Genomic DNA, 15,343 nt, shown 5'->3' on the forward strand with positions numbered 1-15,343 from the left:
GTTTCCTCTTTCCTGCCTGATCTCTGGGATGTTGATGTACTATTTTGCCCTGCTAAAGCAAGAAGGGTTTAGAAACCTCCGGGTTATCCAGGAGGGCACTGCTGGGTAGAGCGAGGCCGAGGGCAGGGGTTAGCGGGGAAAAAGCATTGTTCAAGAATACATCGGTCACCCTCTGGGTTGAGTGAGCTTATGTGGAAAGTAAAGCAGAATCAAAATAAACTAAAACCACCCTCTCCTCGGATTCAGGGTTTTCCCTTGTGGCTGCACATGGTTGCAAGCTGGTATATGCAATTCATACCTCTTGAGTGTTCAGGATCCCAGTGGAGGCCTGCGGTCACATGCACTGATGTAGGGTGGTACCATGCATCAAACCTGCAGCCACAACCGCGCGGCCGCTATTGCGGCCGCGCAGACTCAAAGTCTTCACTCTTACCAATGAAGAGAAATTATTAGATGATGCCTATTCAGCAGGCCTGATTGTTGGGGAAGATTTCCAATCAATAATAGTGAGTTATGTATGGAAATATGAAATGTACTCAATATATAGGGAATAATGGGAATATCATTAGCTACTTAGATGGGGGGTGGGGTGGGAGGGGGGTGTATTGGGGTTCTTGGTGGTGGAACGGGTGCACTGGTGAAGGGATGGTGGTTTAATCAGTATTTGACTGTGACTTAAACCTGAAAGCTTTGTATTTTTTTTGTTTTCACGGTGGTTCAATAAAATATTTCTTTAAGAAAAAAAAAAAACCTGCAGCCACTCTACAACTGAGTCCTTTCCTCAAGTCCTACAGCAGGCACTGCAATGACTCCTAGTCCTCCACTCTCTTCAAGGCATGGTTTCACAGCCTCATTTTATCAATGTCGGGCTGGCTGTGCATGACTCCGTTTGCTAGAGGCAGGGATTGGACCCAGGCTGCCAGTAATCAGAACCCCCCTTCCTCTTCCGTGAGAGATGGTTCTAGTTCCCATCTTTTAAGCCATACCCTCTCTTTGTCTAGTTACCGCTTCCAGTCCCACAGGAAACCCGTGTCCTGTAAGATTCGGGCTTCTATTGTTGGTAGAATCTTCAAGCTGTCTTGTCTCTGTCTGTTTCTCCTATCAGCATCAAGGTTCTCTGAGGTCAAGGATTAATGCTTGCTTTCTTTCCTTTAATCTCAGCCTAGAGCTCAGAAACATTATACAGTCTCAAATATTTGTTACATGATGCTTAAAAAATTATGAGTAACTATAAGTGTTTAAGAGTACTTCTAAGGGGCTGGAACGACAGTACAGCAGGTAGGGCATTTGCTTTGTATGCGTCCAACCTGGGTTCAATCTCTGGCATCCCATATGGTCCCCCGAGCACCACCAGGGGTAATTCCTGAGCCGAGAGCCAGAGTAACCCCTGAGCATTTCTGGGTGTGACCCAAAAAATAAAAAAAAAAGAGAGCTTGTAAGAAGGGCCTGGAGAGATAGCACAGCAGGTAGGGCATTTGTCATAAACCAAACAAACAAAAAAGAGTACTTGTGAGAACTACAATAAGCATAAAGCTGACCTCAGATTACACAGTCTAATGGTCACTCTCTGGTCATCGTTATGATGTGGACACTGCATCTGGCACAGACATCGCTTTTATCGCCAAGCAGCTGTGCTAATAATGAAACACAACCGGCTCCACTAGATGAAATGTTTCCTCTGCTGGAACTGTGGCTTTGAAATCTGGGCCAGTGGTAGGATCTATTTTTAAATATTTAATTTCATTAGTGTTGCTTCCCACCTGTATTTGCAAAGTCAGAAAACTAGATCAAGAATAAAACAGCTTAAGAAAATTTGCTATTCATAGGAACAATAGGGGAGAAGTATGTGGCTGATTGGGAACAGCCTTCTTGAATTGCTGTTTTCAGAAAGGCAACTTGGTAAATATGAGCAGGTGAGGAGCAAAACACAAAGTTTTTCACTCAGGTGTTTTAGCATCTATAATGTATCAGGAAAATACAATATTTTTAAGAAGCCCAGAAGAATTAGGTATGACTCTGAAAATGCTGAATGGTTAGTTTTGGAGTAATTTGAAACAAGGATGATTACATGGGGAAATTACATGGGGATTTCATGGTTGATTACATGGGGAAAAGCACAGAATGAACTTTCAAAAATATGGAGATCCATCTAAAAAACAGAAATAGAACTACCATATGACTCCTTATGACTATTACCAAATACCACTTCTTGGCATCTATGCCAAAACACAAAGATATTCATTCAAAAGAATATATGCACACCTGTGTTGATTGCCACACTTAGTACAATAGCCAAGATATGAAAACAACCCAAATGTCCAAATATGGATGAATGGATTAAGAAGTTGTGGTATATACACACAATATAATACTATGCAGCTTTAAGAAAGAACAAAATCAAGCAATTTGAGCAAAACACATGGAACTGGAGGATATCCCACTCAGTGAAATCAGTCAGAGAGGGATGTGTATCTCCCTCCTAGGTGGGACCTAAATATACACAGATAGTACTAAAGGGCCAACGACAACATAATGGGACAACTGACACACAGAATTGAATTTGGGGTTAGGAGTGGTGTGGGATATTGGGGTCCTTGTGGTAGGGAGTTGGGTACACCAGTGATGGCTGTAATGCTGGAATTACCTGCATGAGAAACCATAATTAATGATATTGCAAATAATGCAATCTCATTTTTTCTTTAAAAAATTATATAATCATGCACCAGTGTCAAAAAATAGCACAAGGAAGAAACGGTTAGTATGCATCAGCCTCAGTACCTCCTCTAGCTCAATTTCCAAAATAAAGATGGGGCAGTGCAAAAAAGACAATATAGGGCTGGAGCGATAGCACAGCGGGGAGGGCGTTTGCCTTGCACATGGCCGGCCTGGGTTCGATTCCCAGTATCCCATTACGGTCCCCTGAGCACGGCCAGGGGTGATTCCTGAGTGCATGAACCAGGAGTAACCCCTGTGCATTTCGGGGTGTGACCCAATAAAACAAAAAAACAAACAAAAAAATCAAATAACAAACGGCAACAACAAAAAATACTTACTGTTAAAACACATGTGAATTTCAAAGGACAGTTAATGCACTTATTTTGTGTTGTTTTTTGTAGGTGATGTTGTTTTTTGTGAAGGCCCACCTGGAGAGCAGGGATACCCCGGCCACATTGGAGCTCCTGGAATGCCAGGATTGAAGGGATCCAAAGGTTAGTTGAATCAATTGTGCTGTTTTACTTGTTACATAAGCCACCCTCATCCACAGCATTAGTCCTGATTTTTCCTGCTGAAACAATGACCTCATATAATGGTCAACCAAGTATAGTTCTTTTCCACCAAAGAACTCACTTGAAATTCTCATTTATCTGTGAATCAATCCCTATTTAGCATTTATGCAAAAAAATCACTTGATATATCTAAAAAAGTGGGTTTTATTTTGTACTCAAGGAGAGAGACACCAGCTTAGTGGATGTTTGGTAATTTCTTGGGGTTTTTCTCTCTAAGAACACTAAGAAGCTCAGACAAATAAAGTAAGCATATATAATCAGTGAATGATTTGTTTGTGTATTTAATGTATGATGATTTTTGTAAAATACTAAAGCACGCCGGTGGGCGTGTACACTCTTGGGCTCTCTGAGAGGCTCTGTCTCACAGCCTGTGTTTGGTGCTCTGGAACCGCTGTGTGTGGCTGTTGGTCAAGGGCAGGTGACGGAAGCAAAAAGGCCAAACTGGTTGCTCGATCAGTTTATTTCATTCTCTCTCTCTACTTCTCTCCCGGCCCTGGATCTCTCTCTGGATCTCTGGATCTGGCCCCCCAACCCACTCTTACAGCCTAGTTAAATCCCCGCCCCCCAGCATAAGGGGCTTGGGGTGTACACATAGGTGTGGTCACAATCAATAGGGGTAAGGTTCCTTTCCCTCAGGGGATGTTTCTCCTAGGACTTAATTCTCTTTCAGCTGGAGGATCCGCCCAAGGGCGGAGTCCCATGAGTGTGTTTCTCCTCTCCTCATCCAGCAAACATATAAGCATTCATAATATTAATCATTTTGTATGGACACAATAAGAAATGCATTAAAGCTTATAGAATTGCTCTCCTGGGGCCATCTTGATCTCAGACTACAGTGCTCAGGCCAGATCAGTCTTTCCTATCCCTAGCAGTGTCCTAGTCTCGTCATTACTTTTGGATCATGACAGCATTCGTCCATGATCAAGCCCTTAACTTATAGTTAAGAATTAGGAACTTTGGCCAGGCCCATCTCAATGCCAGGGTAGCACATAACTCACCACTTGCCCTGGATCCGTCCTGTCCCTCGTCGGGACCCTGCTTTGGGGCTGCTAGGAACTGAGGGCAACTGAAGCTTAAGTGGAGAAAGCAGATGCCCAGGAATGAATAATATTCAATAATATTCAAAGCCAATTAAGTCCCAAGCTTAATTGGGACTTTACAAAAGCATAATATTGTCTTCTTGTGTCTATACAAAAAGGACATTGCTTTAAAGTAAATTATTCAAAAGGCATAAGGAGAGGAGAAAGGCAATATTAACTTATAAGTTCAGTGTCCTAGGAAGGTCTGACCTTACAAATTAGCAGAGTCAGATTAGGGGGAGAAGCTGATTAACTGTTTGGGGGAAGAGAGCATAGAGAAGTAGTTACAACTAAACAAAGGGATGGGAGTGATTCGGGAACACCTTGATGGGTGTGACTGGGGTAAACCTAAACTCCGGGAAAAAACAGGACAAGCTCCTTGTGGCAAGCAGGGAGAGGACAGAGTAATATCATCCTACAGATTTTCACTACATGAAAAAAGAATTTATCATAATAAGTGATTGTGTTTACAGAGTGCCTTTATATCAGGGCTAAGGCACTTGCCTTACCCATGCCCAACTTCGACTCAATCACTGGCACTGCATATTGTCCCCTGAGCACCACCAGGAGTGATCCATGAGCACAGAGCCAGAAGTAAGCTCTGATCAAAGTCAGTTGTGACCGAAAATTAAAAATAAAATAGGGGGCTGGAGCAATAGCACAGCAGGTAGGGCATTTGCCTTGCACACAGCCAACCCGGGTTCGATTCCCAGCATCCCATATGGTCCCCTGAGCACCGCCAGGGGTGATTCCTGAGTGCAGAGCCAGGAGTAACCCCTGTGCATCGCCAGGTGTGACCCAAAAAGCAAAAATAAATAAATAAATAAATAAATAAATAAATAAATAAATAAATAAATAAATAAAATAAAAACACCTGTTCTTTTCGAGGACCGTGAGTAACGCATGTGCTGTCTCTGCAGGGGAACCAGGCCTGCTGTGTACACAGTGTCCTTGCGTCCCAGGCCCTCCCGGCTCCCCAGGACTGCCAGGATTGGATGGTGAAAGAGGACTTCCAGGTACAGATGCAAGGGGTTTACAGGGGAACAAATGACCACTCACGGGGTAGTTCAAAATAACACAGAAGAGCAACTAGACTGGGATTTGGCCAGCTAATCTTATAAGTATGTAGTTGCGTTTATATGCAACTGGAGAAAAATTCAAGGTGAAAAATAGAATTTTAATTTGAAATCTCTTTAAAATGAAATCAGTTAGGGCGTCAGAGCAATAGTACAGCAGGTAGGACACTTGCCTTGAAAGCAGCAGACCCAGGTATGATCCCTCCCATACTCCATTTGGTCCCCGAGTCCACCTAGAGAGATCTAGACTACAGAGCCAGGAATAAGCCCTGAGCACTGTTGGGTGTGGTCCCCAAACAAACAAAAAATTAGATAAATTAGCATTTGGGGGCTCTCAAGCTATTCTCAGGGGACTCGGGGACCACCTTAAGAGACTCTCTGTCAAACTGGCAGAGGATTCAGGGCTAGACCTGAAGGTGGTGTTTCTTGGCCCCTGTAGTGGGGGAGGGGGTACCAAGGGCCGACCCCAGTGATGCTGAGGTCTCAAGAGTTCCCCATATGATACTCAGGGAGACTTGTGTGCTGAGCATCAAACGTGGATCTCCAGTCTGTTAAGCCGGAACTATTGGTTCCCAAGAGGCTAGACAGACAGAGACACTAACTCGGTAATGCAAACACAGTAGGAGTTTTATTCTAGTTAACTGGGTCAACTATCTCACCCACAGAGTGGTCTCTTGATAGCGACCCCGACCTTCAAGTGCAAGCAGTTTATATAGGGTTTGGTTACCTAAACAGTAACATGCCTTATTGTTCCAGAAGAAATCTTACTTATTTTTTACAAAGGTGTTTTGGCAAGTGTCTAGGTTAACAGTGCTCAGGCAACAATTAAACAATTATTTCCAGTCACAGTACCAGTTTCATGATTACATAGGCTACTCATTCTTTTGGGGTTAACCAAAAGCAACTTCTGGAGCATTGTGAGAATTGATTGATTAATTGAGCCCACTTGCTGAGAGCATGAACTTTCCCGTGGGTTCGAGTTGGCCAGTTGCACATTGTTTCATTGCTGGGAGAGACTGAAATTGTGTTAGTTTTCATATCTGGACCTGAGGCCTAGTTGGTTTTGCTGATTTCTGCCATATGGCATGGCGTGAGTTTCACCCTTACACAGTCCCCAAGCACAATTTTGATACGGACTTTTGCATGGATTATCTTTTCGATTAGCCATGAAATCAAGTTGTAAAGGAGCAAACATTTCACAGGGGACTATCCTGAGAGCTAACTAGGGACGATGTCACCTTCCTCTCTACTTCTGGATCAGTCTCAGGCTCCCAGAAGCACTGTCACTCCTGACACGCCTTCCCTCTGGGTAGATCTGGTGTAGACAGAATCTGACCTAGAAAAAGTCTCTCTGAGCACTTCTGAGTGCTGGAATTCTTGATTTTTTATTAGTATTTTTCACACCAGTTAATTTTTCTCCATCATTTTCTAAGACAGAAATTGTCTTTATTTACTCAGAACACCCTATCTTCTTCATGCACTGGATTATCCTGGAGTTCAGACTTGAGAGTCAATAAATACTTCATTTTGCTTTGCAGGAGGACCAGGGATGGCTGGGGATAAAGGAAGCCAGGGGCCCCCAGGAAGCCCAGGTCTTCCTGGGTTCCCGGTAAGAACAATTTCCTGGTTTTGAACACTTTCAGTTTGGGAAATTAAAGCACGGTTGGGTATCTGTCAAGAACAGGAACTAAGTACATAACTTGCTGATCTGAGAAGAAATGAGTGATGTATGAAGAAATGATCTCATAATTATTTAAAATGGTATCAGAGACAAGCAAACTAGGGGTCTCCTGGGGCTCTACTCTGGAATAGAAATGGGCTGCGAATGAGTATGAGAGAATTGAAGAACACATGGAAATGCCACCACTGGATTTTGGGGTGATTGTGGCCTCAATGTAGGAAATAGCTAAAAAAATTGGATTAAAGGCTTACAATTTGAATTTTTTGTACTTGTTTTGTAATTTTTTAATTTTAGATTGTATGCCAGTAAAGTTGTTTAAGATTTGAAATTTTTAGGGGGTAGAGCAATCGTTCAGCGGGTAGGAGGCTTGCCTTGCACGCAGATGACCTGGGTTCAATCTTTGGCATCACATATGGGCCCCCAGGCCCGCCAGAAGCCTGTCCCTGAGAGTAGATCTGGGAGTTAGCCCTGAGCACCAGGTATAGCCCCCAAATAAACAAACAAACAAACAAAAACACAAAATAAAAATAGAATTTTTATTACCATAAATCAAAGTATACACAGATGTGCATTAAAATGTGACTATTCTAACACTATTTGAATGATGAAGATGGCAGTATATATTGAACTGATATCTATTTGATTGATGAGTAGCATGGAATAGTGCTTACTGAATTTCTTTCCAGTCTGGGAAGCAAAAAAAATTAAAGAGCTTAAAGTTATATCACTGTATCACTGTATCATTGTCATCCCGTTGTTCATCAATTTGCTCGAGTGGGCACCAGTAACATCTCCATTGTGAGACTTGTTGTTACTGATTTTGGCATATCGAATATGCCACGAGTAGCTTAGTTATATAGTATGCCCAAAAAACATGCCTAAAGAGAAAAATAAAATTCACATTCCATAAAACAGAAAGGTTCTTGTTGATGGGGAGTGGGGAGGGAGACAGGATACACGTGTGGGCTACTCTCAGCTCTATGCTCAGGGTTTTTCTCAAAACAAGAGCTTCTCTCCCCAAATCCACTGCAAACTCTCCTCTGTGCCACCTAGGGGTTCCCAGGCCCTCCGGGTGTTCCGGGCCAGAAAGGAGAAAAAGGTGAAGAACCAAAACCCAAGGGACAAGCAGGAGATCCAGGGGATCCTGGGCTCAGAGGACACCCTGGAAAATCAGGCGTCGATGGGGTCCCCGGAACCCCAGGAGCAAAAGGATTTCCAGGACCGAAAGGAGAACCGGTTGGTATTCAGTCTTCTTTTTCTAGTTACCCTCCATGTAAATGAAGAGTTCAAGAGGTGAAGGGGGTTCCTTTCAAAGTCTTGTTTGGCCACTGGGCACAATTCAGCTCCTGATTACAGGAAGAAGCATCTTCAAACTAGGAAGTACGTATAGTACTTTGACAAAATAAATAGGTAGTGCTCAATGATATGGTTAACCCCAGTAAACTTCGACACTGCAAATGACCTTGTCACTTATACTAGGAAGAATTTGATAGTTGTGTCAAATAAACTTAGGGAAAAGTTCATAAAACGATTAATAATGGAAAGTTTTCATTGATATTTAGCACTGTAGCACTGTCATCCCGTTGCTCATCGATTTGCTCGAGCAGGCACCAGTAACGTCTCCATTGTGAAACTTGTTACTGTTTTTGGCATATCAAATACGCCACGGGTAGCTTGCCAGGTTCTGCCATGCGGGTGGGATACTCTTGGAAGCTTGATGAGCTCCCCGAGAGGGATGGAGGAATCGAACTCGGGTCAGCCACGTGCAAGGCAAACGCTGTACCCACTGTGCTATCGTTCCAGTCCTTCACTGATATTTGGTGAAAATATTCATTCTTTTAAGTAAGAACAAGTCATAGAAGGACAATATTTAGGGGAATGGCAGGTGGTCAAATAAAGAAATCAACTGTTTTGCCATTTACAGTAGTTAGGCTTAAAATCAACCTTTTTTTCATAGGACAAAATCTCTTATAGCATCAATGAGATGTTCCTGCTAGGACCTACTTTTAAAATGAGGCGAAACACCTCTCCCAGTGCTTCTGTGCAGGGTTGTGAGGGACACAGTCCAGTCCCATCCAGGAAGTCCCAGCTTCTCCCAGAGTTAGTGTCAGCCAAGAAAATGAGCCCCACCCATTTAAAGGTTCACTCGAAGATCCTTAAAGATCAACGTATGATTTGTGAATCCCCCTGGTTTATGTCTTAGAAATTTTATTTACTAGTTCTGTTAAAGATGTGGCAGAAAGCAAGAGAAGACCAGGATGAATTTTTCTGTCCTATATCCCAGCATTATGAATGAAGTAGTCGGACCACTTAGCCAACTGATACTTCACAGCTGTGAAAACTCTGCTCATATTTATTATTTGGGACCATGTTGTAGAGGAAGAAGAACTTTGGTTATTTTGTCAACCTCTTTAGAATATATACCTTATTTTTAAGTTTTTAGCTAATGAAATTTGAAAAAAAACATAAACTGTGACAAGAGAGGAAATAGTATGGAATATCTCTTTTGTAATAAAAAATACTTAGAGAACAACTTCCAAATAAAGGTTAGTTGTCTTGGTTTTATTTCAAAAACATCCCATTTACATGAGGACTGTGTCGAATGCTGTTTGAACACTTGGCCAGCCTGCATCAAGTTGAGGGGTTGGGAACTATTATTATATGGAAGAAATGGCATTATAGGGTACCTCAAATGGGACTCTAAGAAATTCCAAGTCAATAAAATGCAGCTAAATTCCAAAGGACACAATATAGCAGAAACCAGACAATACTCTTATTTTAGTAACCATCATTATCATTATCATCATCCTGTTGATCGTCAAATTTCTCAAGCGGTCTCAGTAACTGTCTATTCCTCCTAACCCTGAGATTTTAGAAGCCTCATTTTACTCGTCCTTTCAAATGATGCAGTAGTAGAGGCTCTTTCAGGGTCAGGAGAATGAGATCCAGCTTGTTACTGGTTTTGGCATATTAATACACTATGGGAACCTTTCAAGGCTCTCCCATGTGGGCAGGAAGCTCCCAGTAGTTTGCCAGGTTCTCCCAGAGGAGAAGTAGGCTATTAGATATTATGCAGCCCCAAAGAGGCCACATGCTTCCGGGAGCTTGCTTTTAAGTCTCTGGATGCTGGCTGTGGATGGGATTACACGGCACCGAGGGCAGTCCCTGGGTGTGACCGCCTAGCTACTGGGAAATGGGAAATCTGGGTGGAGGAGGCCCAGTCTCCATCCGAGCAGGCATGGAGGTCTCAGCCCTAGGTTCCACACACCTGGGTTCCTCTGCCGGTGCCTTCATGCATGAAGCTTGTCCGAACGTGTGGAGAGGGGCCTTGAGCATGGCTATGGCTAGGCTCAGGAGGTTTTCGGCTGCCAGGAGCTCTGTTTGGGGAGGGGAGGGAAGCTGGAGCCCATCCCCTCCAAGGGGCCCCGGAGAAGACAGCTAGGCACGCAGGCCAGAGACTCTCTCACTAAAGTCTATTACTAAATAAAGTCTCTTACTAAAGAGACTTTAGTAATAGCTCCCATGTAAGTCCCAAGTGCTTTTCAATTCAAGACCTTCTCAGTGACGGCCTACTAGGTATTCCTGTTTGTAGTAACAATAACCTGTATTAGGAGGTGCTGGAATAAGGCACCATCCAAATATATTCCTATTGTCACAGGCCCTGAGTGGTGAGAAGGGGGACCAGGGTCCTCCAGGGGATCCTGGAACCCCTGGGTTCCCAGGACCTGCGGGACCATCTGGACCATCAGACTTTGGACCACAGGGAGAGATTGGTCCAAAGGGCACCCAAGGAGTTCCTGGAGCCCCTGGACCACCTGGAGAAGCCGGTTGGTTAGTTTTCTTTCCAGTCCTGTTTTCCTATGGTTTGGGTTGACGGTTCCTAGAACAGTGAAGAGCCTTGCATTCTAAAGCCTGTCTAGACACTTGCTTCTGATAAGTTTAATGTATCAACACGTTGACATTGGAGAAGAACATGTAAGATGTGTTAGAGAAAAATCTATTTTTTCCTGTAACCCATCTCACCAATTCAGCTGAAATTTCCCAGGACAGTCTAGATCTGCTATGAGGATAAATACGTGAAATGAATAAATTCATAATAGATGAGTGAAAGACAGTGATGGTAAATAAAAAGGAGGCAAAAATTATTGAAATATTTCTTTAGAAATACCTTCCCGAGTTGCAGGTTCCTACTAAATGTTATTGCGAATTTGTTCACGTGACCTAATATATGGTTGATCAATGACATGTAAAGTACCCAAGGAAACACTGAAGAAAATATGTCTGGTCATAGTATTAAAGTCCTGGTAGTCTGGGGGCCCATGTGTTCTGAGCCTACCTTCTGGACTCAGAAGGGAATCTTACTCTCCTAGGTTTGATCTCTGGTGAGAAATATGATAGAAAATGAGATGAGAATTGCATATGAGTGACAGTTTTAAATAATATACCCAGAGTCATTTTTTACTTCTAAATCCATTTTAATGGGAGTGACCAAATAGGCCAGTGGCCTGGTCTCCAAATCTTTTTCAGAATATCCTTCGTCTCTAAATCCTTTTAAGTTACATTCCCCCTTAATTCACACATGCATGATAAATTTATGTTTGTATGTACTTCTGTCCACAAGTGTATGCATATATACATAATACTTATTTATTGCCTACACACATTCATATAAGTATTTACTCTGTTCTTTGCTTTTGGGGCTAATGTTCTAATCCGGGCATGGGCAAACTCATGATTTAGAGTTCAAATCCAGCCCACTGCCAGCATATAGCCTTATTTGTTACATTATCACAATAATGATTTTTATATTTTTAATAATCATAAGGGAACTTTTAAATTCTACTTTATGATGTATGGAGACCAGGCAAACTTCAAGTTCAAGTGTCCATAAATGAAGTCTTTTTTTTTTCTGCTTGTTGGGTCACACCTGGCAATGCACAGGGGTTACTCCTCGTTCTACACTCAGGAATTACTCCTGGCGGTGCTCAGGGACCCATATGGAATTTGGGGAATTGAACCCTGGTTGGCCACGTGCAAGGCAAACACACTACCCGCTGTGCTATCAATCCAGTCCTCATAAATGAAGTCTTAACTGGAATCAGCCCATTCACAGATGGTTTCTGGTAGCTCTTGTGCCAGAACAGCAAAACAGAGTCAATGGCATGGAAACTGTACAGACCAGAACCCCCATTATTGCTGTCTAGTTCTTTTAAAGAAAAGTTTACCAACTCGTCTTCTTATCCACCTTCAAACTCTCTCCTACTTTGTCCAAGTGTGAATTTTAGTGATGGACTCCAATGTCACAAAAGCACAAATGTTTCCTATGCCATCACTGTAAACGTATATTTTCTAGAAATATATGAACATACAGACAAAACTAATAACTCACATATTTTAGTGGTGACCACAATAAATTAGACCATAGTTACCATTCAGGTAGGTGTTAGTCCCCCGTGCCACTTGAGAGTGATTGTGTGTCCAAGTTCTCCAGTCTTGTACATAGAAGGATGGCTCGCTTCACCTAGATTAGCGTGGCCACAGTTCATGTTTCTTTCAGTGCGCTTTACTACCTTCCTGAGAAACTAGTCTCTCCCCCAATAAATATCTTACAGGCTGTTACTAACACTTAAGCTGAGTGCCTACTGCTCACTTTTTTTTTAGAATAGATCTCACATAACAGTCCACAAAGTTGGACAATTACTTAAGGCAACACCTAGACAACAATAGACACCAAAAAATATTTGTCGATTAAATAGGAGAGTTTCTGTGGGCTCATCACCTTAAAATAGTTTTGAAGCCAATGGGAATAGACAGTGATTTATGCATTCCTTGGTATTTGTAAATCCCTTCGTAATCCTATTTCCCCCTAAACCAAGAAAAGCGTCATTAATACATACCAATCTTACAAGCATGCTTTCCTCCAGGTCCAAGGGGAGAAGACAGCATTTCAATACCAATACCGGGTCTCCCAGGGCCTCCCGGACCTCCAGGACGAACTGGCCCCCCAGGTCCACCTGGTGAGTCTCCTCCCTGCCCAGAATGATGCGTTGCACCATACAGCACCCCACCTCTCCTGCAAAGTCTGTCTCTGTGGCAAGAAAATCTGCATTTTTGTGCTCTCTTCAAAGTGAGCATAAACAATTCTTAAAAAAAAAAAAAGTAGCATCATGAAATTTGCAGTACCATGGATGGAGCTTGAACAAAGTCAATCAGGAAAAGGATAGTTGTAAAATTATATCTTTCATATATGGGACTTAAAGGTACCAGCGAGATAGCAACGAAATCATCAAAGGCAACATAACTGATCCACACAACTGACGCTAGAAGGGGCTAAAAGGAAGGGAGAGGCATTGGGGAATTTGGGAGAGGGAGATGGGGACACTGGTGATGGTGCAGTGTTGAAATTTTGTGCAAGAAAAACCATCATTAACAGTATCATAAATCACAGAAACTCAATCAGTCAAAATAAAATTTTAGTGAGCATAGAACATAGTTTTGTCAGCAATTTCTTTCCTGCTTCCGATTATAGATTGGTACAATTTAATTAGCTTTCCATTTAAGAATATAGCTAGCATATAGATTATGATTCAGGAAGAATTCTAGAGCAGGATGATCTTAGTGGATATTTTTGGAGGAAAGCAAGAAATATTTGCCCATGGTTAATAGGAGTTCCCACAGTTTCTTTATTGAAAAAGATAACTTCTTTTGCCAATATTCCTATGCATGCAACATTCCTAGTTCAATTTACCTAGAATATTTTCTAATTAAATTATATTTTCAAGATTATTTGCAGTTCCTGTTCATGAGTCTATTGGAGAGAAATAGAGAGGTGGGCTACATATTGGTTGGGGTTATATTAAAATCAGTTGTTCACTTCAAACCAAAAAAAAAAAAAAACTCATCCTGGAGTAACACAGATACTTGGACATTCTGTTTAGGGCAGGATAAAGAACAGATGCTGATACGGATATATATGTGTTTTTTCAAGGTGTCCCTGGACCCCCAGGAAAATGTGGTGATCCAGGCCTTCCTGGACCTGATGGTGAACCAGGAATTTCAGGAATTGGATTTCCTGGGCCTCCTGGACCTAAGGGTAAATTAAAACACAAGACATGTGTACGGGTATTTAGAAAGTGTAAATACCTATCATGAAAACCATACGTGATATGTATAACATCCCATAAAATAATTTATTCTCTGTGAGGGCTGTGGGCTGGAGTGATAGCAGAGTGGGTAGGGCACTTGCCTTGCACAAAGCCGACCCAGGTTCGATTCCTCTGCCCCTCTCAGAGAGCCCGGCAAGCTACTGAGTGTATCTAGCCTGCATGGCAGAGCCTGGCAAGCTACTCGTGGGGTATTCGATGTGCCAAAACCAGTAAAAACAAATCTCACAATGGAGACGTGACTGGTGCCCTCTCAAGCAAATCGATCAGCAATGGGATGACAGTGACAGTGACAGTGAAGTGAAGGCTGTATTCAGACCTATGTCAATTGTAAAGATCATGCTTGGATGAATGAGACTCTGGGTTCACTTCTGGAGACCACCTCACACTCCAAAAATTATATGTTCTGAGAGCCTAACACGAAGGGAATGTTTTTAGCATTGTTAGGTAAACAAAGTCAGAATTGGCAATAACTTGTACATTCTTATCTCAGCTATTTTGTTTTAGTGTGTAGAAAAAAGTCAGAAGGAAATGGGAACAGTGAATATCATCAAGGGATAGCAGTTATGAACAGACTGTGGGATTAAAAGAATCTTTTTCTTTATTAATATATCTCTGACCTGTTTACACATTTCTTCACTTTACATAATACTTTTAGAATAAAACAACCTCTAAAGCCAAATAGCCAAAATTCCCTGTATGCTCCAAAATTAGTTCCAGAACTTTCATTTAGGCAAAAATACAATTTTCTCATAAAGAGGAAAACAAAATCAGGTGTTGATCATCTAAGCAGTTACCTACAGTTTCTTATTGGCAAAAACAACAAAGTCCCATTCAGGATAATATAAAATTAATCGCAATACCTGGGTTTTTATAGGACTTCAGATTTTATGATAATATTAGCTTGTTTCAACACTATTTAAAATATTTGCAAAATATTTATTTTGAGTCCTTAACCTCAGCATCACCAATATTTACCATACGTCTCTCCAAATGTGGGAATATTTGTTTCCTCTAGTAAAAGTTTAAAATAGAGGGGCTGGAGCAATAGCACAGC

The 15,343-nt window shown here is 42.0% G+C and overlaps 1 protein-coding gene across 1 annotated transcript in view; it reads left to right on the forward strand.

The window, feature by feature from the left end:
• Positions 1 to 15,343, forward strand: part of COL4A3 (collagen type IV alpha 3 chain) — a 167,651-nt gene that overhangs the window by 114,419 nt on the left and 37,889 nt on the right. Inside the window, exons 22-28 of the mRNA XM_004610850.2 lie at positions 3,117 to 3,209; positions 5,287 to 5,382; positions 6,981 to 7,051; positions 8,177 to 8,359; positions 10,782 to 10,950; positions 13,048 to 13,140; positions 14,112 to 14,216. Of these exons, the coding sequence (XP_004610907.2) occupies positions 3,117 to 3,209; positions 5,287 to 5,382; positions 6,981 to 7,051; positions 8,177 to 8,359; positions 10,782 to 10,950; positions 13,048 to 13,140; positions 14,112 to 14,216 (810 nt within the window). The remainder of the gene's footprint in view (positions 1 to 3,116; positions 3,210 to 5,286; positions 5,383 to 6,980; positions 7,052 to 8,176; positions 8,360 to 10,781; positions 10,951 to 13,047; positions 13,141 to 14,111; positions 14,217 to 15,343) is intronic.

The sequence above is a fragment of the Sorex araneus genome, chromosome X (assembly GCF_027595985.1).
Source record: "Sorex araneus isolate mSorAra2 chromosome X, mSorAra2.pri, whole genome shotgun sequence".
NCBI lineage: Eukaryota > Metazoa > Chordata > Mammalia > Eulipotyphla > Soricidae > Sorex > Sorex araneus.